Below are 25,456 nucleotides of genomic sequence, written 5' to 3'. Positions count from 1 at the left end.
TTTTGGGATGATATATATGTTCTGGAATCAGCAGTGATGGTTGCATTCTGTGAACATAATAAAATATGGGGCAAGCTTCATAATCTGTGAATTGTATTTGAATTAAAAAAGAATAAGCTAGAATCAGTATTCTGGGTGGTGAACCTGAAGTGAAGAATGAGTGAGATTATGCTCTAAATATTATTAGTAATGCTAACTTGTGAATGAGGCTTTTGTTTTTCCTCCCTAAACACAGGTGATATATAAACATATATATATATATATATATATATATATATATATATATAGTAATAAATATATTTCATTTGTATACAAATCTGGGGGTTGTCTCATTGTCCACATACATGGGAGAAAAATGAAAGCCTCTTTCACAGGTAAAATATTTCTGAAATCATTGTTTTCTTAGTTGTGGTTAGCATGGTGAAATAGAACATCTCAGGCTTGAGCCAGATCCTCCTTTTCTAAGCTATTCTGACCTCAGCTGAGAATCACTGTGCCTTCAGGTCTGTGAAGATGACAGTCCTATTTTTCTGACATCATCCAAAAATATTTTTTTAACTTGCAAATAGCAAATCACAACCACACTCCTGGGTATTACTTCTACTCCAAGGGCACCACGAGAATCACCGGGGAGTTTTCTTTCAGAAATGTATACACACCCCAGACCTACTAAATCAGAAACCATTCTCATGAGCTCTCCAGATGTTCTGATGCATGATAAAGTTTGAGAAGCCCTGATTCAGAGAATTTACAAGTAGGAAGGGCCATAAGCTTATGGTAATTTTTTTGTAATAAATATGTGGGTTCTTCACACGCAGCAAGTTAGGCATAAGACTGTCTCTGCCACACTCTCCACCACAAACTCTCCATAGACAAATGTGACTTTGAGTACACCTTACACCCAGATCTTAGTTTCTAAGGATCATTCTCCAGTAAGTGGATCCAAGGCTTTGCACTGTTGCAACTTTTTTTCTAAATTTGACATTACTTCAAAATAAAACAATTTATTCCAATTTAAAAGGACATAGACGATCACCCGAAACAAACAATAATCACACAAGTTTTCCAAAACTGATGATATGGAACTCAGACTGAGTGTATTTATTTATTATAATCTCCAAAATAATTTCAGTTGGTACAACCGCTTCTCAAAACCACATCACTATCAGGCTCAGAATTTAGTTATAACCAAGCGATTCACAAAAACACTTTTAAGCAACAAAACATGCTTAGTATTTCCTTGAGAAAGGTCCTTCAAATGTGTACAGCATCACTGGGTAATTCACAAAACCACTAGAAGGGCACCCTCATGTGTCCAACTTCTGTACCCCTTATGTTGTTGAACTCACAAAATCTGTGATCCTTCCACATCTCAAAATATAGGCCTTCATGGTACGATCTTCCTTCCTCTTAAATTTTAAAGGATACTCTAGATCATTCCTTAGGAAAGTAAAACTATGAACACTTTAAGAGGGAAACAAGTTGCTTGGACTTCTTTTATATTATACACTTCAATTATGGGTTATTTAGTGAGACTTTAAAAATTTTATATTTTAAAAAGTATCAGAGGGGACAAAAATAGAAAATATTTACCAGCAGGTTAGCCTCTCCTGAAATCACCATTTTCTGGATAAATACATGTAGCATCACTAAAAATTTTCACCATGTATTAGCTTGGAAAGAACTTTAACATTTTGGGCTAATATTCATGTCTTAAAATAGCATTTTGCTTGACTCCTTTTATAATCCTAAACTCTTTCTTTTAAAAATTTGTATCTTTTTTAAATAGCTCTGAGTCTCACTGCGATTTTCAACACCTTGGCCTGAACTTGTTTATGAAAAAAAATGCGTAACTTCTGCAACTTGAGCTGGTTATACTGGGAAGAGAGGAATTACCATAATTTCATTATACCTTGTATTAACAATAAACCTTCTCACAGAGAAGAAAATACTTTAAATACCTTAAATCATATTTACAACAATAAAATTCACATTTCATGCTTTAGTGAAACACTTAAGTCATAAGATAGTCCTCATAGTTTATTGGAATAGAGCCCTTCTATACCTGGCCTTCTGCTGTACGCCGGGTATAAAGCTCTGGGTGTTATGAAAATAGCAAAACTTATGCCATCCTCCTATCAAGTAGAAAAACTGAGGGTAGATCTTGCCAGCCATCAAGTGATAGAAATCCTGTGTCCTAGTGAAGTGACAACCAATGTGCTTCAGACATCGGGTCCTGTAGGAATCACCTTGATTGCTTGAAAAGTGCTAAAAAGCCCAAATGTTCTTTAATGTGAGTTGAAGGGCCCGAACAGCCCTTCTGAGCACAGCTAAACACTTCATTTATGTGTCTATTGCACAGGATTTTTATGTTCTTCCAGAACTAGTGCTGTGTTTCTTTCTGTAGCTACTATATACATTTTTCTGATAAGTTCAGCGTTTCATTGGGAAATGTGACTTGCAGAGAGTTCCCCTTTGGGGCAGGGCCAGACCTGCTACTCCCACTGACCTCGTCCACCAGTAAAACACTCTCTGAATCCTGCCCCTGGGAGGAGTCCGAAGTCTCCGATATTCGCAAAGTCCTCAGTGAGGTGGTGTCTGTTTGGGCCAGGCCCATGCCGGGTACACCCGGAAGCAGATTCCTGCCTCCAAGACCATTTTCACTGAGGTCCGGCATGTAAAGGAGGGTCTGAGATGTGCTGCTGATCTCCTTCAGCTCTCGCGAGAGGAAGGAGCGAGAGTGAGCAGACATGGCGGAAGATGTCCTTCTGCTGTTTGAGCAGTGCTGTCCGGAACGGTCTCTGCGGGACCCGCCGATGCGGCAGAAGAGGCATTTAATCTTCTCGATTGCTTTGCTGAGCACGGTCTTCCGCAGAAGGATATATATCCAGGGGTCCAGGATGGGGTTCACAGCAGCAATTCGGATGGCCTGCAAATCTGGGTTTTTGCTGATTTCTGGCACCAAACGTGGCTGATATAACTGGTTGATGAACACCCGTACCTGCATAAACGAGACGCCCACGTTTAGATTTTACCATTAATCAACTAGGGAAATATTTACCCGCAATGTCTAACCTAGTAACATTAGCTAGCTGCCTTATTTTCTGTTAATAACTGCCAAGAAAGAGCAACTTACATGATAAGCCTCAGGAAAACCAGCGATTGTGCAATTACGTTTGTTTTGAGTTAGTGTAACTTTAAAATTTTTGTAACTATCCTATGAATATCTTCCTTAGATCAAAGATGGTATACAAAAATGCAATGTATGTACAGGCGACAGACAGAAGCATGAAGTTTCTTTGGGAAACATTTTATTCATTTTTGTGAGTGCTTTTAAGTTTTTGTGATTCTAATGAGGTATCTTTTTCCCTCCAGATAGCCACTGATTTCCCTTATTCCAGTTGCTTTTTTTTATATATTTAAATGAAATTCATTTTTTAAGTCAACTAACCAATCATCACAGAAAAGCCCAGAGATCCCTTTAATTAGAGTCCAGTAAGAATATACTGGAAACTTTTAAACCAATGCCTGAATCTCCTGTCATCCAGAATGACCGGTGAATAGTTTCTATTTTTTCTATGGAGTCTGTTCCCCAGTTATAAGAATCATCTAATGTTAACGACTCTTCCCTCAAAAACCTCTTCCAATCTTTGCCCTTTCACTTCATTCCTCACCTGGATTATTGCATCAGCCACCAAAGTAGCTTTCCCACCTGTAGTTTCTGTCCTCTCCAATCCAGCCTCCAAACTGCCACGAGAGGATTGCTTCTAGAAAGTAGATCTGATTGTGCTGCTCAATCCCTAAACATTCAGTGGCCCCCTGCTGCTTGCAAACTGTAGTCTGGCTCAATGACTGCCACTTGGTGAATCCATCCTGAAACTCCAGTCAGAATCAATCCCTCCTTTGTGTCTATAGAGCATTAGAGCCAGTAAAGAAGCCAAGTGCTGAAAGCACACTCTGCACAGACCAGTGGGGAAGACAGTTCATTCTACTGCTCTTTGAGCTATTTGAGGCAAAGGGCACATCTGCCAGCCCACCATGGGATGGGCAGGCATAAATGAAGTAAACAGAAGGAGACCCTAACAACCTGTTTGCTATTTTGGGGTCTTATTTTTGGCGGTTCAAAAATTTTGCTCTTCCTATAATTACTTTCATTTTTTCATGCATTTAATCATTTAATAGTAAGTACTTACTGTGTATTAGTCATTGTGATAAGTCTGGCCACAAAAAGCTGCATTTAGAATACCACGATTTTTTTTAAATGTTTTTATTTTATTTTTGAGAGAGAGAGACAGGGACAGAATCGGAAGCAGGCTCCAAGCTCTGAGCTGTCAGCGCAGATCACGATGTGGGGCTCGAACCCACAAACCACAAGATCATGACCTGAGCTGAAGTTGGAGGCTTAACTGACTGAGCCACCCAGGCACCACTGAATACCACAAACTTCTTGAAGGCAGAGAGTAACCTACAGCACAACATAGGAAGGAAGATCAACTCTGACTGCAGGGTGATTAAATTAAATGGGAGAGGTATATATGGGGGCACAACTAATCCAGATCTGGAGGGGAGGGCATCAGTGGATGCCTCCTGCAGAAGAGGAATCTTGCAGGGAGTTTTTGATGGGTGAGTGGGAATTTGCTAAATTTAGAAGGAAGGACATAACATTTCAAATAGAGGTCATTCCCTGTGTAAAGTCATTGTAAGTGACTTCTGGGAATTTCAAACGATTCAATGAAGAGAGTATGAATTTATGCAAACTTAAGGAAGACTATATTTTATTCCTTAGAGGAGAAAGCACTTGCTAAATGTACACTCTTATATTTATTCTTGGAGTATTACTGTTATTATTGTCTAAATCTTCTAATTCCACTAGGAGGTGTGATTTTGTTTTTGTTTTTGTTTTTGTTTTTTCTTTTTGAGAGACAGAACAGGGCAGGGGCAGAGGGAGATGAAGAGAGAGAATCTTAAGCAGGCTCCATACCCAGCACAGAGCCCAACTTGGGGCTGAGTCTCAGGACAGTGAGACCATGACCTGAGCCGAAATCAAGAGTTGGATGCTCAACGGACTGAGCCACTCAGACACCCCTCCAATAGGATCTTGTATGTAAAAAACTCACCTCATAGAAAAAGGGGCTTTAAAAGTGATCTCTGTCTTGGGGTGCCTGGGTGGTTCAGTCGGTTAATCGTCAACTCTTGGTTTCAGCTCAGGTCAAGATCTTATGGTTCATGAGTTGGAACTCTGCATCAGGCTCTGCAATGACAGCATGGAGCCTGCTTGGGATTCTCTCTCTCTGCCCCTCCCCTGCTTGTGCTCCTGCTCTCTCAAAATAAATAAATAAATAAACTTAAAAAAAGGTACATGATCTCTATCTTTAGTAATTACTTAATAATTATTACTTGCCTTTAGTAATTATTTTCATAAGGGAGAAGTAAGAGGCAAGTCTCAGCCAAGGAGGATGCACAAAAACATAAAAAGGAGGAAGAACCCACAAAAGCAGAGCTGGAGCCATTTAGGGGCAAATATCGAACTTTAACAAGACTCGAGGATACTGCTACTTTATTATACAGTATAATAATTAATATTCATGGTCTATGAATCACCATGAAAGAAGGGATAGTTTAGAAAGATTTATAACAATTTGGATAAAATAAGTTTAAAATGTTTAAGGAAATAAGTGCATTAATCTGTAAAACTCAATTCATGAGAAACTTATCTCTAGATGAGCCTAGATTAGTGAGATGTAGCTGTATTTCTATTTCTTCCTTAGCTGGAATTCAGACTGTGATCTATACAGGTCTATAGTCCCTTGTTAAGAAATTATTGGTTTTCAGTTGCTGTTCCTTTGTTGTTATTCATTTGTTTTGTTTTGTTTTTGATTGCAAAACCTGACCTAAAGTTATTTCGGCAATAAAACTGGAACCGAACTAGACTGTGAGGCTATTTATAGTTCGTTTATTCTACTTAGTATAAGTATTCCTGGGTTTTGCTTTGGAGGTATTGTCCCAATTTTGATGGGAATATTACATATGGTTAATATGTAATATTACCTATTACTAAAATTCTAAAAGCCAAGAAATTCTGAATTCTAAAACACATCTGGCCCTAAATGTTTTGAATCAGGTTATTGTCCTGTAAATCTCACAGAATAAAATTAATGGTCAAATGGCTCTAACTAGCATGAAATTAATAACTTGATCTCTGGCAGACAGCTAAATAAAAACTGAACTAGAATAAACAGAAGTATATGATGACTTAAAATACCTTTAGAAACTGTGCTTGGATAAATGATATTATCAAGACAAAGCATGATTGATTTTCCATTTTCTAAAAACTAGTGACACAAAGCACTTTGGTTTCTTCTTGCCATAGCTGTATTTGGGCACTGAGAGATGCCCTCAGGTCTACGGGCCTTTTCTCAGATGAAATGTTACTGAGACCTGAAGGTTTTGAGGAACTTATCAAGCCACCTTGTTGGTGGCTCATTCTGGTGTGGGCCCCAGGTCTTCTGGTGACTTCCATGTCCCTTTTTCTGTTCTACCAGGTTGGCTGGCTTTCTGCTTAAGAATTATTTCCTGACAGGGGCGCCTGGGTGGCGCAGTCGGTTAAGCGTCCCACCTCAGCCAGGTCACGATCTCACGGTCCGTGAGTTCGAGCCCCGCGTCAGGCTCTGGGCTGATGGCTCGGAGCCTGGAGCCTGTTTCCGATTCTGTGTCTCCCTCTCTCTCTGCCCCTCCCCCGTTCATGCTCTGTCTCTCTCTGTCCCAAAAATAAATAAAAAATGTAAAAAAAAAAAAAAAAAAAAAAAAAAAAAAAAAAAAAAAAAAAAGAATTATTTCCTGACAATGGAATCATTGGTGAAACGTATGAGGTCTGTATTTTACTCACATCACATACTATGTTCCCAAGAGTAAAAGAAACATGGGACTAAAATGTGTTAGTATCAGGCCTTCCCTGTACATAGTCTTTAGAAAAAAAACAAAACAAAACTGAGACAGGGTCTGTGAGGACTGGAGACTTATAGCCTCTAGGTGGCGGTGTTGCTCCACCTGGAAGTTTTTGGTCCACAGGTTCTCCCTAAGAAGCGGTTTGCTTAGCCATCTCTAAGACCCTCTTTCAGAACAGAATCTTGGTAAAGTCTGGACTTTGCATTTTTGAGATTTTTAACATTGAAATCTCTTGTTGCTGGTTGCCTCTCCCACCTCAAAGGAAACACGGTTAGTACTGAAAGGAGGAACATTTTTGAACAGTTGAAATGGATATAAAAGGAATGAAATTTGTATCTATTTACTGGAATGTATTAGGACTTAGCATTTTATTTTAAAATTTTTGTGACCTTTCAGAAAAGCTAGAGTGTTGTAAAAAAAATTAATGAGATTTCATAATCAAAGGTGATGAGAAGCAAGGAAAGATCACATCACTCCGTGTCTCACTTCCTCCACAGTTTTGAGTGATTTTGACTAGCATCCAAGGGAATGAAGGAAGCCCTATTTTAGAGTTCCATGGAGGGGGGACAGGCTTACAATTAATACAAGCCACTAAGCCTGGTTATTTAATGTCATTTCAGCAAAGGGGAGCTCACAAGGTAGCAATAAAGAGGAGAATGAAAAGCAACATTTAAAACTTCAGATAAAAACATTCTCAAATTATTAAAAAAAAATGAAGACACATTAGTTTTCCTTCATAGCATGTTCGCATTGAAGACTGCCCTGGGGCAGAGAAAAAGACAAAATGAACAAAATCTCCATGTACTCTGTAATGTTTGAAAAAGTTTAGCGATCTCTGCCTCACTTAAAAAATTTTTTTTTAACATTTATTTATTGTTGAGAGACAGAGCATGAGCATGGGAGGGACAGAGAGAGGGGGAGACACAGAATCTGAAGCAGGCTCCAATCTCTGAGCTGTCTGCACAAAACCCCACATGGGGCTCGAGCTCGCAAACCATGAGATCATGACCTGAGCCAAAGTGGGACGCTTAACCGACTGAGCCACCCAGGCGCCCCTGTCTCTGCCTCACTTTAAAGGCTACTTGGTTTGCTCTCCCCATAGCAGGGGAAAGTCCAGATGAATATGGGAATATCCACAGCAGTACTCCAATGTCATGTGGGGTGGGCGGTGAAAGCACTTTTCTGGAATTCCTGTCCTTAATATGCTTCAGAAATACACATGTTCAGGCAGTTTTCAGTGTTGGAAGAGTGTGCTGCTGATAAAACAGAATCTCTGTGTCAGGGGAAAAAGACAGCTTAAAAAGTTCATTCAACGCAAACAACATATATACTCTCTTGCAATTTTAAAAGTGAATCAAGGAGCTTAGAATATTGGCATATGTTACAATATTCTAAGCTTCTTGAGAGGATGACTACAAATTAGGATTCGGGAGCATTGGAATAGAACTTGGAGATAATATGATAAATTCAAAAGGTGTGATGACAGGAGAGCTGTAAGGGAGGCTGTATGTTGTAGAGGTCCATGCACAAGCTTTGGAATGAAACAAACCTCTCTTCAAATCCTGGCTCTGCTCCTTCTAATTAATGTACAAATTATGAGAGTGCTTCATTCAATGCCTAGCACGTAACATAAATATCTGCTGCCCTTGCTTTTTTGGTAACCCATACATGGTATTTCGGCTACTGTGGAATGTGTGAATAATTCCAAAACCACAGCTCAGAGGTAGCTTTGGTGTCAAAAGACATTTACTTCCTATGTGAGAAAAACCTGTTGGCAGGGAATGTCTAATTGAAAAAGAATGTTGAAATTTTGATAAGACCGATTTAGTAATTGACTGTCAAAGTACAAATGTTTTCCAATAAACGACACGGTCCTACAGCTGAATTTGTGTGTGCTATGTGTTCTGTTCCAAGAACATAGAAGGAATTATCTGTGTGTGCTCGGTTATCTAACTGCCCTGTGAAGAATCCAAAATTGACACAGCTGTTACTAGAAATTTTTACCACTTTTTTTTTTAGTGACAAAAAAAAAATCTTTAAGTAAAGGATAGTGGAAAGAGTTCTTGAGTGTGGTGATGTAAGAGAGTTCTCCCTCCTTCTGGGTCACCATTTACTACAGGCAAATTATTTAATCACTACAGGTCAGTCTCTACATTGAACATTTATTTCTAAAGGTTTTTTTTTTTTTAACTCTAATTTTCAATATTCTAATAGGAGATTACAAGAATCACTTCATCTCTGGGGAGAAAAAAATCTTGTTAGTAGATGTTCCATAAAACCAAGGCTTGACAGGTCAGCCAAGCATGGTGACAGTCTGTTAGACTGGGACTCCCCCCAGCAAGTTGCAGAAGGATATAAATTCCTCAACTGCAGGTGAGAAAACTGAGGAGCAGAATGAAAATACTGGCCAGCCCTGGGTTCTTCCTAGAGCTTTCAAGACTTAGATGAGATGCTGTACATGGGAATCCCTTTTATGTGCTACTCTGCAGTCTTCAAGGTTCTACCAATTCCATGGTTATGACTAAAACACTGCTTTCAGGAACTGCTATTTTTTTTAGAGAGAGAAAGAGAGAGAGAGAGAGAGAGAGGAGAGAACACTCACGCAGAGGAGGGGCAGAGCGAGTCCATGCTCAGCATGGAGCCCCCAAGCAGGGATTGATCCCACGTCCCTGGGTTCATGATCTGGGCAGAAATCAAGAGTCCAAGGCTTAACAGACTGAGTCACCCAGGCACCCCAGGAACTGCCATTTTTAACTTAGCCAAATTTATTTGAAAAACGAATTAAATCCTTCAGGTTCTGCTGTAATGGCACTCAAATTTATGGCATTACTCTTATACCTTTAAATGTGATTTGTACTCATCTGAAATCCCATCAGTTGTTCTGTGACTCTACTTCAGTTTGCCTACAGTAAACAAAAGTGTAACTATTTACAGCTTCCTCTGCTATAATAAATCTTCCTTGATCAAGACAACTGGTTTATTAGTAAACAGTCAAATAAACACTCACAGGAAGCTATTTTCCTAACCATCTGTTTTACCTGTCCAAGGCAGAAGATGAATCAAATTGGCCATTCTACCCCTAACAGAGATGAATACTTGTTACTTCAGAGTAAGAAGAAAGAAAATGAAAGAAACAAGTAAGCTATTAATATGCCTCGGCTTGCCTATGCATGGGGGAAAATGCCTTTCCAAAAATCTTACAGTCTAGCTGTTTAGTCCTGCGGCAAAAGATTTGATTTTAATTGTTATCTTAACATTAGTAACTGCAAAAATTGGGCACCAGATGTTAATACAGCTATAGCATGTAACATGGGACCTTAGAAACCTGTCTTGCTTGCATGTTTCTGAAGAATTCAGTCCCTTTTATTTAAGCATAGACTCTTTCATTTCTTCAGCTTTTTCTGGGTTTAAAAAAAACCAGAGACTGGTTTTAAATAGAATAGACAAAATGACAGGAACCACCAAATCTTGTCATGTAATGTTCCTTGTCAAATGTACTTACACCTTCTCTATTTGTTGATTATGACTCATTTGAGAAAGTTTCTCAAGTCTAGTCCAGTTTCTTATATCCACGATTAATTCCCTAAGCTTTCTCAATTTCCATTCCAAGCTCTATTTGTGAGACATATGTTTTGGAAAACAAATTAAAATTCACTTTTTCTATAAAACTCAATATCAACTGCCCTCTAAGAGACACTGTAGTTTTTTTCTTCCCTAGTGTCCAAGAGACAAAATTTGCCTTTCAAGTGACTGTTAACCTCATATACTATGTCAAGCTTTTTGAAATTCCAAGTAAACTATATTTGCTCTATTAGCCTTTCCAAAGCATTTTAAGTGTTTTGAAGGATTTGATTTTCCTCAAGTAGGATTAGCCACCAACTTGATTTGATGTAAGTAAAAAAAGGTGCTTCATTAGTTTCCTTGGAACTGAAGACAGGTCCGACTGCTTCAAATGTCAGAGTTCAGAAGCTTTAAACTTAAATTACAATCTCAATATGAGAAACATGAAAATACATGAAAGTTGCGAAAGGAAGCCAAGGAAGACGACAGTTATGGGTAAATTCCCCTTTTAACTCTTTCAGTAACAGCCAAACTGTGGGTGGGTGAGTAGTGTAATGACCTCATTGCTTATCATTAATTTACAATTAAACTGAATCTGAAGTTAAGAGGTTAGTAGCCAGAACTAAAGGCTAAAAACTGAAGCTACTGTTACTCTTTATTACTGTTATTCTTTATTACTCAAAGGCATGTGAGTACATCATTATGTGATTACTTCTTAGTTGAGCCAGTTCCAATTTTCAGAGTAAAATTACTTAGTATCTACTGCACGTTCCTGACTTTATATAATAGAGTGGATAGTAGTTGTTAGTTAAAATGTAGCTCTTTTGCAAACTACAAATATAGCTCCTATAATTTCTTGCCTCTAGCTTCTCAAATAACTTCAAACATTTTGTGCTAAATGGCCCTGTACCATAGGGGTCGGGTCCACCACTTCTGCCCATGAAATGAATGAAGTTTTTAATGCATCTCTAGATGCTCCAAGAAAACAATTCATCTGTGACTATGCAGTCATCAACAGCTCATATCCTTACCTTCATATTTTAAAAGTATGTGCATGTTGCTAAACTTCTAGCTCTAATTCCTCAGCTCCTTAAAGTGGATGTTCTGTACATAACAATCACTCACTTTGTCATTTACTGTTCTGTAAAACATAAGGCAGAAGCTAAAGAAGGGAGTCCCAGCTGGAGCAGATTTGTTTCTTCCAAATCTCACTGTATTGAGTTGCCATTACAGACAGTAAAATATATTTATGTGGCTCAAGTGTGACTTAACTTGGTAAGTTATATTGGGTCCTGGAATGGTTTAAAGGCCCTTCTGGCCAATTATATTTATTTCTGTTTATACAAATTGTCAAGAAGCTACTGTAAGCTGGCTCTCAGCCACATCTAAGTTCCTTCCATTTACACTCATTTTTATCAGAGATATAATATTTTTATATTAAATATCCCTGGACAGTATTAATAAGAGAAAGGAATAATGGCTCATTACATTTATTTTCTCTTGCTCCCAATCAGCATAAGACAGAGAAGTCATTTCTTTTTGAGTTGGTAGTTTAGAGTTTCCAGAAATGCAGTGTTTTGAGAGACAAAAGAATTCAGAACCTGTTGCTTTCAGTAGAAACTCTAGGTAAAGTATTACGCGTGTGAACCCAGCAGTTTCTGGTGCACTCCGTTTTAATGACAGGCAAAGTAGAGAACTAGGTACGTTTTCCACCTTTCTGCTTATAACAAGGTTAATCCAAAGGCAATTTTAAGAAGGCGGTGTCCTGAAAGTGAAGTGTGCCAAAACTCAAATGCACACACACTGTACGAAGGCCAAAATTAGAAATGTTCTAGGAGTGAGACGTGATGTAATATTATATGAACAGGGTTTGGAGTCAGGTGGGTCTGAGGTTCATCACAAGCTGCAGGGTTTGGGCTTGGCAATAAGTAGATGACCATCTCTAAAGCTTCCTTTCTTTAGAATGACACTGTACCTCTCAGGGTTGTTGAGAATTCAAATTCAGTGATCCATGTACATCAGTCTGAACTTAATAGCCCCCCCTGAGAAACCTGGCTTTCCTGGTTCCAAGAAAGATGAAGGAACCTGACACTAGGCCATGCCTGGGTAGGAATGGTGACCCACATGCGCAAGGAGATATTCTCCCAAGGCACAGCCTGGGAAGGAGCAGGGAATCTCGCCTGACAGTGTGGTTCTGCTCGATTATTTTAAGCAAGTCAAGCCCTATGTAAAGTGAGGGTGATTAGATTAGACCAAAAGACATCCAGTCTCTCTAGCTCTAAACTTCTACATAATCTACCAAAACAAGCAAGCAAAAAAACCAAAACCAAAACCCAAAACAAAAGCAAAAAACAAATCCGTACAAAAATCAAAGCACCAAACCCGCGCTGCCCCTAAGGAATCGGGGAGAACAAAGAAATCACCACCCCCGAAGTTTCGGGCTTCTGCGGTTCACTGTGGAGAACGGGGCTAAGTCACCCTACAGCGGTTTCCCCTCCACATCTGAAGGAGTGGCAGGTGTTCCCGGAAGGCTCAAGGCCAATGTCAGGCAGCAAGGGGTAGGGGCTGTCCCGGGAGAGAAAGGAAACCAGGCTTTCGGAGAAAGCAACTCGGGGATGTAGGAGAAAATCACCTACTACATCTCATGAGGGATGCGGCCGAAGAGGAGGTTGGGCCTGGTCTGAGTAGCCGAGGGTCAAGATTCCAGGCTGGAGCTGGAGGACAAGTTCACTGCCGAGGCAGGAGAGGGCAAGGAGGAAGCGTTAGACGGAGGAGGGAGGTGCATGCGAGGAAAGGGCCCAGAAGGGCCCCGTTCCCGGCCACTCACCACGAGAGGGATGGAGCAGATGAGCACCACCAGGGAGGTGGCGATGAGTAAGATGACCATCTGGATCTCGGCACCCGCGATGCGGCGGAAACTCCGGCGGCGGCGAAAGTCGCTGAGGCGCGGCAGGGCGGGGGAGGCGGCGGCCGGGTTGCCCCGGCAGGGGGCCCAGGGCACGGCCAAGGGACCCGCCGCGTGGTGCTGCTCGGTGCCCAGCGAGGTGCGGCGCATGAACTGGCGGTGCATGCGGAGCAGCGCGCCGCACACGAGCACGTTGCAGAGCACCGTGGCGAGAATGAGGAAGGAGCTGAAGCCCGCGTACATGTAGGAGAAGGCGGCGTGCGCCGTCACGTTGGTGGTCCAGTCGATGAAACACCAGGTGTCCGGGTACTGCAGCCGCGAGCTGCCCAGGCCCATGTTGGGCAGCGCGCAGAAGAGCACGTTGGACGCATAGACCGCGACGAGCGTGAGGCCCGCCAGCCGCTTGTCCACGTAGTGGCTGTAGAAGTAGGCGTGGTTGATGGCCAGGTAGCGCTCGATACTCATGGCACAGATGATGCTGAGGCCCGACAGGCCGAAGAAGAGCAGGATGAAGGTGCTGTACTCGCAGAGCGCTTCGCCTCCGGGCCACTGGCCCTTCATGTATGTGGCGATGGTCACCGGGCTTACCAGCAACGTGCCCAGCAGGTCGGTGACGGCCAGTCCGCAAACCAACGTATAAAAGGTCGTCTCCTTCTGCTCCTTGCGCGACTTGCACAGCACCACAATGGCCACCAGGTTGCCCACCACCCCGAAGATGAACATCACCGCCGGGATGGTCACCGGGCTGTTGGGACGGTCGGGGGTAGAGGAGGCGGACGCATTGACCCCAGGGGTGGACATGGTGGTGGCCCGCGGTACACAACCTTGGCCTTCGAAGCTGGGCCTGGGGATGGTAGGAGAGACAAAGGCGCGGTGAGATGAAATTACCACTTGTCAGACCCGCTCCCAAGAAATATGCTGATGAGACAAGACCAACAACTGGATCCCGCCTGCATCTAGCCATTTACCAACTTCGGCTACCGAAATCGTCAGGCTCAGGATACCTCCTGCCAGCAGCCCCCCACTCTGCTGTCATTAATATTTGCTAGTTGATACTTCCATTCTCTCCTCCTCCCTGCCCCCTCCAGCCCAACTTACTCCACTGCCAAGATGAACAAGGCCTATCTCAAGGGAAAAGCGAGTGGTTCGCTCTTATTCCCGACAGATTCTGAGTCAATAAAATCCTCACTGAAAACAAGTTACGGAAGGCAATTTGGAAAGCGCGCTCGCTCCTCCCGGGCTCCGCTCGAGGAGCGCCCGCCCATCGCTCTCCGCCCGCTGCCCTCAAAGCCTCATCTCACCTGTGGTTGCCGCGGCGGCGGCAGCCGCGTAAGCCCCCAGGGTCAACACTCAGATGTCCAGGATAAGCCTCCAACCTGCCCTAAGTCTCGCCCAGCTCAGTGTGGAGCCTGCCAAGTCTTTGCCTTCTCAGAGCCGGGTCTCCGCGGCTGCCAATTTTCCGGAACTGGGGTCGGAATGGCCAGCTTTCAAAAAACTTGGGAGAACCAGAAGGGTAGCGGGTGGGTCAGTGAAGTCTGATCTTGGATTTCTTTCTTTCTTTCCTCTTCTGCTTCTTTTTTCCCTCGTTCCTTCAAAGACGGGACCAAACTTTTTGGAGCCCGCAGGTCCCGTTCCCGGGCGGACAGCAGTCAGATGTGGGGGCCGCGCGCGCAGGTGGCGCGGAGCCTCACTCCCGGAATCAGGTCGCCCCCCCCTCGGAAGCCCAGGGCAGCACCGGCGGCTATCGGGGCTGGCGGCTGCCACTGAGGCTGCTTCCGGCGCCCTGGGGGCGGCTTGAGGTCCACTCGGCCTGAGGCTCTGACCTGGGACCTTTCATCTTTTTCCTCTTGGCTACAGGGTTCCGAGCTCCGCTCTCGCCCTTCCAGCCTCTGTACAAACTTTTCTCCAGCTCCAAGTTTCCCCGGCGGAGGCGGGGACACACAGTGCGCGGCCCGGGCGCCCATTGGCCGGACGGGAAGGGGGCGGGGCGTGTCCTCAGTGCTCTGCGCCGAGAGGCGGTGCACCGGCCTGGGGGGGGGCGGGGCTCCGAGCTGCGCGGGCCCTCGCGCCCTGCCTGGGCCCTCTCCTCCTTGCGTTCCCGGCCCCGGCCGGGTTGGGGTCGCAAGGACATGGCCGCGCGCCTCAGGCTTGTGTGCCGAGTGCCGCCGTCGGCGCGGAGCCTCGGAAGCCCTGGTGTTCTCCCGGGAACCCTCTTAGCCACTCAGAGGGGGCTAACTCTGAAACCAGCATCCCTTCTCCCTAGTTGCCTCCTGCTCCGAGTGGGCTGTTTCTCGCACCTTCCACACGTGGATCGCAACACCTGGGCGCTAGGCAGGGAGGTCAACTGCTCTAGAACTACACCTTGGAGCGGCCGAGGTGTGTGTGTGCGCGCGCGCGTGGCCCCGCGGGACGTAGGGTGGCGAGGCTCGCGTTGTGCGCGCGCGCGGCCCCGGGCTCGAAGTCAGGAGCGCGCATCGGACGGGGCGGGTGGTTGGGCCGGCGGGTGCGGGCGGGGGAACGACGAAGAATCTGCCCTTTGAAAGGAATTACAATCCATCCATGAAGGTAGTTGGTTGGCAGTGCCCAGGCTGTGGGCTGCGCCCCGTTGGGCATCCCCAGGCTAAAAAAAAAAAAAAAAAAAAAAAAAAAAAAAGAGAGAGAGAGAGACCGCAGCCTCTCCCGGCGCTGGTGGCGGAGCCTTGCGGCTGTGGAAGGAGGTGACCCGCAGGTACCTCGTGGGAGTGTTAGGGTGGGAGGGGTGTGTAACCGCGGAGATCTTTCAACTCCTCCGGGGAACTACTCCTCCCAGGAAGAACGGTAGTCTTGAGCTTCGTGGCTCGGCCCTGTTATATTCACTTTGGACACTTTGACCACGAATCCTTTGGTCGGCGGGCTGATGGAGGGTGCGACGGGGATTTGAAAGTTATTGGAGTCAAGGAGTTCTCCAGTCATTACCTCCGTGATTTACTCTTGGATCGGCCTAGTCGCTCTACCTTTTTTCTTTAAATTACAGTTGGACTTACTTTGTGGTGGAAGTAGTTTTTTTTTGCAAACGCATTATTTAACTTCTTTGTGCTCTGGTTCCTAAAATCGGGACTGAAAACTAAAAAGAAACGATTGCAAAACTCCATGGTGTTTTAACTGCTTCACCATTTTTTTGTTTTAAACCATGAAGTAGGATTGTGTGGGCCTTTTAAATTCCTAGAAAAATCTGTTTCCATGTGCGGGATACATGCATTTTAACATATTGCATCTCATCGTAGATTAAGCAAATAACTCGATTCTTTTATATGAGGAGCAGGTATTCATTCATTCCTTAAAATGCGATTTCATGAATAAACCTCCTAAGAATTGATCCGGTTCTCCTGTTATTGTGAAATGGCACAGCAACAAATGAGTAATAGGAGAAACAGAGCATCCCAGGCTTAACTAATTACTGATAAATTAAAGATAATTAAAGATTCCATATGGATATATTAGTATAACATTCTCTTGTTTATGCTATTTCCTCATGAATATCAGGGATTCAGAAGGAATCTGTAAAAATAACTGATGGCAGTTGGTCAGTTTCTCAGTTTTCCCTTTATCACCATAATAACCACGTCTGTTGTCTATGCTTTCTTTGAGTAGTAACCTCTAGGGTTGTGTTAGCATTGAAAACAAGTTGGCACTAGAAAAAGGAAACAGCACATTCTACCCCCATCCTTCCCTAACTGAATTGCATCACTGTCACCCTGTCAGGTGGTTATCAGTAAACACACCAAGGGGAGGTGGGAAGTTCCACTTAGACTCATTTTATGTTAGTAAAAATAGTTTTTCTAGTTTTCTTTCCATTTGAAGTTCCTCACATGGAAAACAGTTAGGCTGGGTACCTGTTAAATTTTTAAGGATGAAGAGTATATTAAATGTAACAGTTGAGGCACACTGCTGAAGTAATTAGTGAGTGTTGCAGGATTTCGCACGTCATTGATGAACTGGGCTTGTTATTAATGGAGCTTTTTAAAAAAATTTTTTTAATGTTTATTTTTATTTTTGAGAGAGAGAGAGAGAGAGAGAACGCGAGCTGGGGAGGGGCAGAGAGAGGAAGACACAGAATCTGAAGCAGGCTCCAGGCTGCCGCGGCAGCACAGAGCCTGACACGGGGCTCACAGGGCTCCAACTCACAGACCATGATGTCATAACCTGAGTCGAAGTCAGATGCTTAACTGACTGAGCCACCCAGCCGCCTCCCCAGTTTTTTTTAATGTTTACTTATTTTTGAGATTCGGGGGGGGACAGAGAGAGGGAGACAGAATCTGAAGCAGGTTCCAGGCTCTGAGCTGTCAGCACAAAGCCCGACGCAGGCCTTGAACCCATGAACCATAGGATCATGACCCAAGTCGAAGTTGGATGCTTAACCAACTGAGCCACCCAGGCACCCCTAGAGCTATCTTTTCTTACTGGTCCTTTAAATATTTATCATCACAGTAGCTTTAGGAAGATTGACATAAGTGAGAAACCAGGACATACGATTAAAAAATTTTAATAAGGTTTACCTGTACCCTCTTTTGGTGTATGTTTCTAAAAGCTTAAGTTTAGGGGTGCCTGGATGGCTCAGTCAGCTCAGGTCATGATCTCATGGTTCATGGGTTCAAGTCCCACATCAGGCTGTCTGCTGTCAGCGCAGAGCCCACTTCAGACACTCTGTTTATGTCTCTATCTGCCCCTCCCCACTCATGCTTTCTTTCTCTCTCAAAAATAAAAATAAACATTAAAACAAAACAACTTAAGTTTAGCTTTTAGAAGTAGAATCTGAAGGTTAGGGAAACAATTATTTTACTTTCTCAGTTTGAAAAACCGGGATGGTGTAGTTCAATTTCCCTCACACTCTGCTAGGAATCTACATTGCAAAAGGAAATGAAGAATTGCCATGAGCATATGGACAGTTCTTGTCATTATTTGTATATTTCAATGAAAAGGTTTTTATTCTAAACATTGTTTTGTATCCTCCCTTGCAGTTTTCACCTCAATCCCTACTTCTCTGCACTGGAAGAACTGGGTTCAGTTCTTTAGAACTGTTGTTAAATAGTCTTTGAAGGTTTGACCTAGTCCAAGAACTGCCTGACTGATCAGTTTGATTGCTCTGCTTTAGCTAGTTATTTGACAACTTTTTTTGAGTAAACACCTGAAGGTGGGAACCTGTTCAAAAGCAAAGGCTGCTTGGAGGTTATCAACCACATTCCCCTTGACTAAGTTGAATCTTCCTTGGATCGAAGGGATGGGTAAGAAAGAGGATAATTCTTGGGAGGAAGACAGCAAGATGAAACAGATCTGGTCTGGACCCTTTGCAGAGCCTAACCTGGCCAGACCTTAGAGCATTCCTAAAGCACTAACATTCATGTAGCAAGCCTGAGTAAGTTGTGTTTGCTCTCCGTCTTTCATGACAGGCCACGCGGATGCTAAAAACAGTGAAAAAGGCATCTAGCTGGTGTAAATAACCCAGTGCTCTTGGATGCATTTGCTTTCCACGCATTCACCCAGTGGTTCGGTGGATCATAAAATGTGGCGTTAACCTGACCGTGGGCATGAGGCGAGGTCCACAATTGTGGCTTTGGCCGTCAAATGATTGCCCTCCCTTTTTAGTGGTGCATTTCAAATGTGTGGTCTCCCAATTATTATCATTTTCTGAGGGTGAATTTTATGTTGAGTCTAGTGCCTAGAGTTTGTACACATGTTAGTACTGTGATTAAGTCCCCAACATCTTCATATGATGATAAATTGACTGCTGTGGAGGCTGGTTGCCACCAACTGAAACTTCAGGTTACTTCCTTGTCCAGCAGTTTTACCCCTCAAAGTGATAGCTTTCTGCCCTTTTAATTTTTCCCCTCTTGTCCACTTTGAAGGTGTGGTAGAGAGGGAGGCCTTACTAGTTCAGGAGTCTCTTTTCTAGGAAGACAGACATTTGGACTATATGTCAGGTTCTTCTCACACCCACCTATCTCTCTGGCATTAGACAAAGTCTAGGCCAACTGAAAGGAGGAACTTACGACTTGAGAGAATCGGTCATTCGGCTACGTGTGATGCTTAGTGAACCCCTGCAACAGAAGTTTGAAGCTCTTCGTTGGGGAGCAGAGGGAGAGATGAAGTAGATTGCCATTTGTTGAAATCCAATCCAAAAATTCATCTCTTCCCTGACATCCTCCTTAACCTCCAGCGTAATGGGTATTGATCGGAAAGCACACTAAAGTTACAAGTTGAACCTCTGCTGTAGTTTATGAAGGTCTAAAGATATGGAAGTCTGAGGTAGGTCAGTTCCTTCAGAGTAAATGAACCAGATGGACAGCTAATTTTATAGGAAAACTTAATCTTTTTATTTTTATTTTTATTTTTTATTTTTATTTTTTTTAATTATTTTTTTTTTTTAACGTTTATTTATTTTTGAGACAGAGAGAGACAGAGCATGAACTGGGGAGGGTCAGAGAGAGAGGGAGACACAGAATCCGAAACAGGCTCCAGGCTCTGCGCGGTCAGCACAGAGCCCGACGCGGGGCTCGAACTCACAAACAGCGAGATCATGACCTGAGCCGAAGTCGGCCACCCAACCGACTGAGCCACCCAGGCGCCCCTTTATTTTAATTTTTTAAATAGCTACACTGCTGGATCTAACAAGAAATGAGATTTGATTTTTCATGTAAACAGCAATTTTAAGTATGACTTTCTGATACCAAGTTATTTAGAGTATTTTCCTATAAGATAATAGATTATGTGTTAAAAAGAGCTATAAAATATACATAAAGCATTTTGGTGGAAACATTCATTCATCTAATCTAGTAAAGGAAAAGCAAGTGCATTTTGAGGATGTCTAATATGAGGGCTGAGTATCAAATATGGATTTTTTTCTTCTCTGAATCTTGAATTAGTATAAGGTGTCAACTGTTAAGAAGTAAAAAAAAAAAATTGTGAAATTTTAGTAGCTGAAAAAGCAGAATACACTTTTCAAAATTGTCTTGCTGTGTTAATGAGTTGTCTGCATCTCTGATCATATTACAACAGTGCTGCGGTGTTTTTAAAAGATATATTGGCAGTGCATTGTCTAAAATGCAACTAACTCTATATATATTTAAGTTAAACTTTAGTTTTTAACTTTTTTTTTTTTTTTATTTTAGAGAGAGAGAGCAGGGGAGGGGGCAGAGGGAGAATCATTTTTTTCTTTTAAATTTACTTATTTATTTATTTTTGAGAGAGAAAGAAAGTCTGAGTGGGGGAGGTGTAGAGAGAGAGGGAGACTGAGAATCCCAAGCAGGCTTCCTGCTCACTGAAGAGCCCAACCAGGGGCTTGATCCCACGACCCTGGGATCATGACCGGAGCCAAAATCAAGAGTCAGATGCTCAACTGATTGAACCACTCAGGTGCCCCTAACTTTTTTTTATTTGAAAATTTTATTTTTGGGGTGCCTGAGTGGGTGAGTCAGTTGAGCGTCCGACTCCATTTTGGCTCAGGGCATGAATGATCTCATGGTTTCGTGGGTTTGAGCCCCGTGTCAGGCACTGTGCTGGCAGTGCGGAGCCTGCTTGGGATTCTCTCCTTCTCTCTCTGCCCGTCCCCTACTTGTGCTGTCTCTGTCTCTCTCAAAATAAATAAATAAACTTAAAAAAAATAATAAAGATTTTATTTTTAAGTAATCTCTATACCCAATGTGGGACTCGAACTCAGAACCATGAGATCAAGAGTTGCATATTCTACAGACAGAGCCAGCCAGGCGCCCCTAATTTAAACTTTGATAGCAGTTACTTATTACCTGAGTATTCTACCTGTTGATTAAAATGTTTTTTTGTTTTTTTGCTTTTTTTTACAGCCAAGCAAATCATAAAAAGAAAAAGTATTATTTAGTTTTGTCTTCCTTTTCCTGGCGTGCAGCTCCTCTTTTGTTTCCCAAATTGAACACTTTAAAAAAATCCTCCCAAAAGAATAAAAATAAAATATATTTTCCTCTTGAGGAGGAAGACATATGCTACATACGATTTTCCCTGGACTCCCATAATTTTGGAGATCCTGTTTACAGACTGCTTTGGGTTCTTATAGGCGTGGTGCTAGAAATGCCCATTTTATGAAGTGTCCATAAATCCTAGGTTGTCGAAGGAAGTCCAGGGGTCTCTCCTTTTGGCTTAGATGGCAGATGATTCAGCTTTTAACCCCAAATCAAATGGTTTTGCTTTTGCCAAAGGCAAGTCCTAAGAATGATTTAAAAGTATATTTTAAACCGTGATTTGTATTTTTCAAAAATGTCTCTTTGCTATTTTTTTTTTAAGGATTAGTGTACTCTCCTAGGACTTTGACAAAAGTGTGTTTTTGCATTGACTTTTTCCCCTGTGTTTTTTTTAAGATGGGCTCTGTACAAGAGAGTTAGAGGCTTGCATCTACTGTTTTAGAGATTTCCCACAAACACCACTTTTGGAGAAAGGGGCCTGAGATCTGTAGCTTTATAAAAGCTGTGTTTATCCGAAATTCTTGTTTCAGGAATTTATCAGTTCTGCCCAAGTAACCCCTGCATTGCCGTGTGGAGCTTTGTGGGGCTCTTGTTTATTTTTAGAAATCTGAGGGAATCATTTCCCTTACAGAGCCAGCATCAACTCTGTAATCCCTGAGCTAATGTGTTAATTGTAGTGGCATTTTAAACTTTGGGCAAATGCTAATATCTCATTTCCCCCTTCCATCCATAATAATGATAAAAGCTTTCCTATCATTCACATTAAGCCTCATTATTGAGAACTTCCCTTTCCACACCCTGTCCCTGCTCTGCAACAATGGGTCCCCACCACTCTTCTCTAGAATGGCAGACCTGTTGAGCTTTAAGTCCACAAACCCTTGGGTCTAGACAAACAGGATTCCAGACACCTTGTAAAATTACTTACGAAGCAAAGCCACACACATCTCCCCTCTTTCTTTTTCTCCTCACCCTTTCCATTTCTGTATCAGCGATATCAATAACTAACATTTATTAAGTAGTTACCATGTACCAGGCAATGTGCATCATGCTTTGGGTGAATTTTTTTTTGCCGTTTGTTACAAATTAGGATATTGAGGCAGAGAGAAGTTGAGTAATTTTTTCAGGGTCACAGAGCTCGTAAATGCTGTGACAGAGCATGCAAGTTACTGACCACAGAATTACAGAGTCTCCTTCCCCAGCACTGAGCAGGGGCCCACTCCTAAACACCTCAGCCTATCCCTTAAAAAAGCAAAAGGAAACAAGGCCGCTACATTTTAATAAAGGATACAGGCAAAACTTCTCTGAATAATAATGATATATTCAGTCTAGACACCCACCACCTATCCCTGTGCCCCTAGGAAGCAGGTGCAAAATAAGAAGTAGAAAATGCACAGTGTTTCTGATTTGAGTTTATAGCCACTTATTTTAACTTTCAATTTTATGTGGAGTAGGTAACAACTTCTGCAACTACCAAGGGGATCGTTAACAGTTTCTATGACATTTAAATGATCGAATACTTCCTTATGAAGCTCTGGCTTATTTTGTTCACAGACACACAGTGAAAATCAACTTTCCTGCGTAGGTTGAGCCTATAGGTGGAGAGTGCTGTCAATGACATGAAAAAGCATCAATCAAGTATAAACTGTGTGCTATAGTTTATAACTTGGCTTATACTAAACCCTTTATATTTATCTTTGATAAGTTTATGGTAATTCTTCAAGGGAGTTGGCATTATTGCACCTGCCGGTCTGTCAGGGTGTAAAGTCAGCTAGAAAAATCTGCATTCATTTGGCATATCTCTTTTAGGGGAAATGGTGTGGGAATGGGCATAATCAAGAAAGTAAACATAAAGTCAGGGATGGTGGTGGAAGGAGAAATACATCATCTACCCCTTTTTATTTTTCTATACTCATTGCAAACATTGCTAATAACATCACTCTTTCCCTCAAGTGTCCGCCACTGATTTACTAGCAATGGCACAAGAAATGAAACTCCTTTGTCATGCTTGATCTAACATATGACGTGTACAGAGTTGGTTTGAAGAGACCCTAATAGATGGTGCTTTTGTAAATTTGTGATGATATGTGTTTGTGGTCCTTTTTGCCTAGGAGGTTATGGAAGGGCTATGAAAATCTTTTATCAGGACTTTTTGCTTTGGAGGGCAAACTTTGTATGAAGAGAATGTGAAGTGGGTACAGCAGGAGAGAGATCATCATCATTAAATATGTAACTAGAAAAATAAATCTCAGGATAGAGGGTCTTGCAAAGCAGCATATGTGCAAAGCACCTATTAGATGCTTTAAGAATGTCTGGAATGTGTCTCATAGTATAATAAATGACTTTATGCAAAATACCCACATTTGCAAGTCAGGGAGCAGCAGGAGACAAATTGAAGAGTCAGGAACAGCTTGTTCTTGGGTCAAACCAGCATTTATATCTTAATGTTTTCAGCTCCAACTAGCTAAATCTTCTAATAACTCAAATAGAATTTTGGGACCCAAGTAAGGAGTAAATGATTGAAAAAAAGATGAATTGCGATCATTAAAACCTAACGTTACATTATTCAGTTGGTATCGTGATGTTTAAATGTACACAAAAATGAATATTTGAAAAATTAAATCATTTAAAACCTATGCATAGAAGTTTGCTAAAATACTAGAGCCCTTTGGGGGAATGTTTCCCTAAAGGATCAAACATTTATTAGTTATATCTATTTTATCTTTTACTCTTGGTGTATTTTAACAATTCTCACTTGTATCAAGTAGAGTACATAGTTTTAATCGTATTTATACAAGTTGAACTCTTGTTTACCTCCTTTACCAAATGGGTGAAATGCTATTTATTTACTCATTATAAGTGTAGTACGGTGCACAATTAATTTTAGAACCAGAGAGAGGAGAAAACTCCATTTTTAGTCTCAGTTTCTACCTACCTTAAATTCCAGAGAATTGAGCTTATTCAAGCTGATTATGTTGCAGTGCATCAGTCTTAAGTATGGTCACTTACAAGAGCTGAATCATCTTCCTGAATGTTTCCCTGACATCCGGTGTTTGGTGGGGAACCTCAGAAGAATACAGCTTTCTAGTTAATAAATATTTTTGAACAAGAGAACAAAACACATTCTATAGAATAAAAATTCACTCTGTAAGTTGATAACCCCTATAAGGTGTGGAGGAAGACTATATTGAACCTTTGGTTGTTGGGAAAAAATAAGTATTTATTAAGGATAGAATATTCAAAATGGCCTGTGAATTGGTTCATGGTTAGATGAAGGAACGCTTTTTTCTTAACATATCAGGGTTCTTCTGTATTAATGTAATACTCACTTTCATTATACTGAAAAAGGGTATTACAGCATTTGCTTTGCTTTGAGTTTGGTTCTTAATTTTATTTGAAAATGCAGTAGAAAGAAATAGTCATATACTTCGGCTTTAAAGCATTAGTTTAAAACAAACAAAAAGCAGAATCAGACCTGTAAGTACGGAGAACAAATTGATGGTTGCCATAGGGAAGGGCGGTGGGGGATGGGCAAAATGGGCGCAGGGCAGCAGGAGATACAGGCTTCCTGTTATGGAATGGGTAAGTCACAGGAATAAAAGGCACAGCAGGGGGAATATAGTCAGTGATATTGTGATAGCATTATATGGTGACAGATGGTAGCTAAATTTGGGGTGAGCATAGCATAACGTATAGAGAAGTTGAATCACTATGTTGTACACCTGAAACTAATGTAACATTGTCCACTCAACTCAAATAACACTATTTAAATATATTAAATATTAATAATCTTGTTAATATTAAAATATTTAAAAATATTTTCCCCATGATACCACAAATACTCAAAGATAAGAATGCCTAAAAAAGATAAAAATTCTATTCTTTTTTACCACTATAAAAATATTCTGAATATGCTAATAGATACAGTGTAAATTACTATTTATAATATCCATTTGTATAATTTATAGACTCAAAAAGAAAAATTAGCTTTTTGAAAATGAGTACAGCTTAGAAAATGTTTTCAATACTGATCCTGCCTGGAAGAAAGGCTTTCATGGTCAAATACGTTTTGGAGATGTAC

The 25,456-nt window shown here is 41.8% G+C and overlaps 1 protein-coding gene across 1 annotated transcript; it reads right to left on the bottom strand.

Moving 5' to 3' along the window:
• Positions 1–1,075: 1,075 nt before the first annotated feature.
• Positions 1,076–15,316, bottom strand: PTGER4 (prostaglandin E receptor 4). The gene is made up of 3 exons (XM_078445118.2): positions 14,713–15,316; positions 13,334–14,255; positions 1,076–3,001 (listed from the first exon to the last, which is right to left on the bottom strand). Exons 2-3 carry the CDS (start codon positions 14,210–14,212, stop codon positions 2,411–2,413), a joined length of 1,470 nt encoding a protein of 489 aa, XP_078301244.1. The 5' UTR covers positions 14,213–14,255; positions 14,713–15,316; the 3' UTR covers positions 1,076–2,410.
• Positions 15,317–25,456: the final 10,140 nt, after the last annotated feature.

The sequence above is a fragment of the Panthera onca genome, chromosome A1 (genome assembly GCF_046562875.1).
Source record: "Panthera onca isolate mPanOnc1 chromosome A1, mPanOnc1 haplotype 2, whole genome shotgun sequence".
NCBI classification, from domain to species: Eukaryota; Metazoa; Chordata; class Mammalia; order Carnivora; family Felidae; genus Panthera; species Panthera onca.
Note: the sequence above shows the minus strand (reverse complement) of the source record. Positions and strands in the feature narration are given on the sequence as shown.

Coding starts and splice junctions, on each gene's coding strand:
- PTGER4 (XM_078445118.2), bottom strand. CDS start 14,212: ATGTCCACCCCTGGGGTCAATGCGTCCGCCTCCTCTACCCCCGACCGT. Junction 3,002..13,333: donor TCTGCTCCATCCCTCTCGTG/GTGAGTGGCCGG, acceptor TCGTTTATGCAG/GTACGGGTGTTCATCAACCA.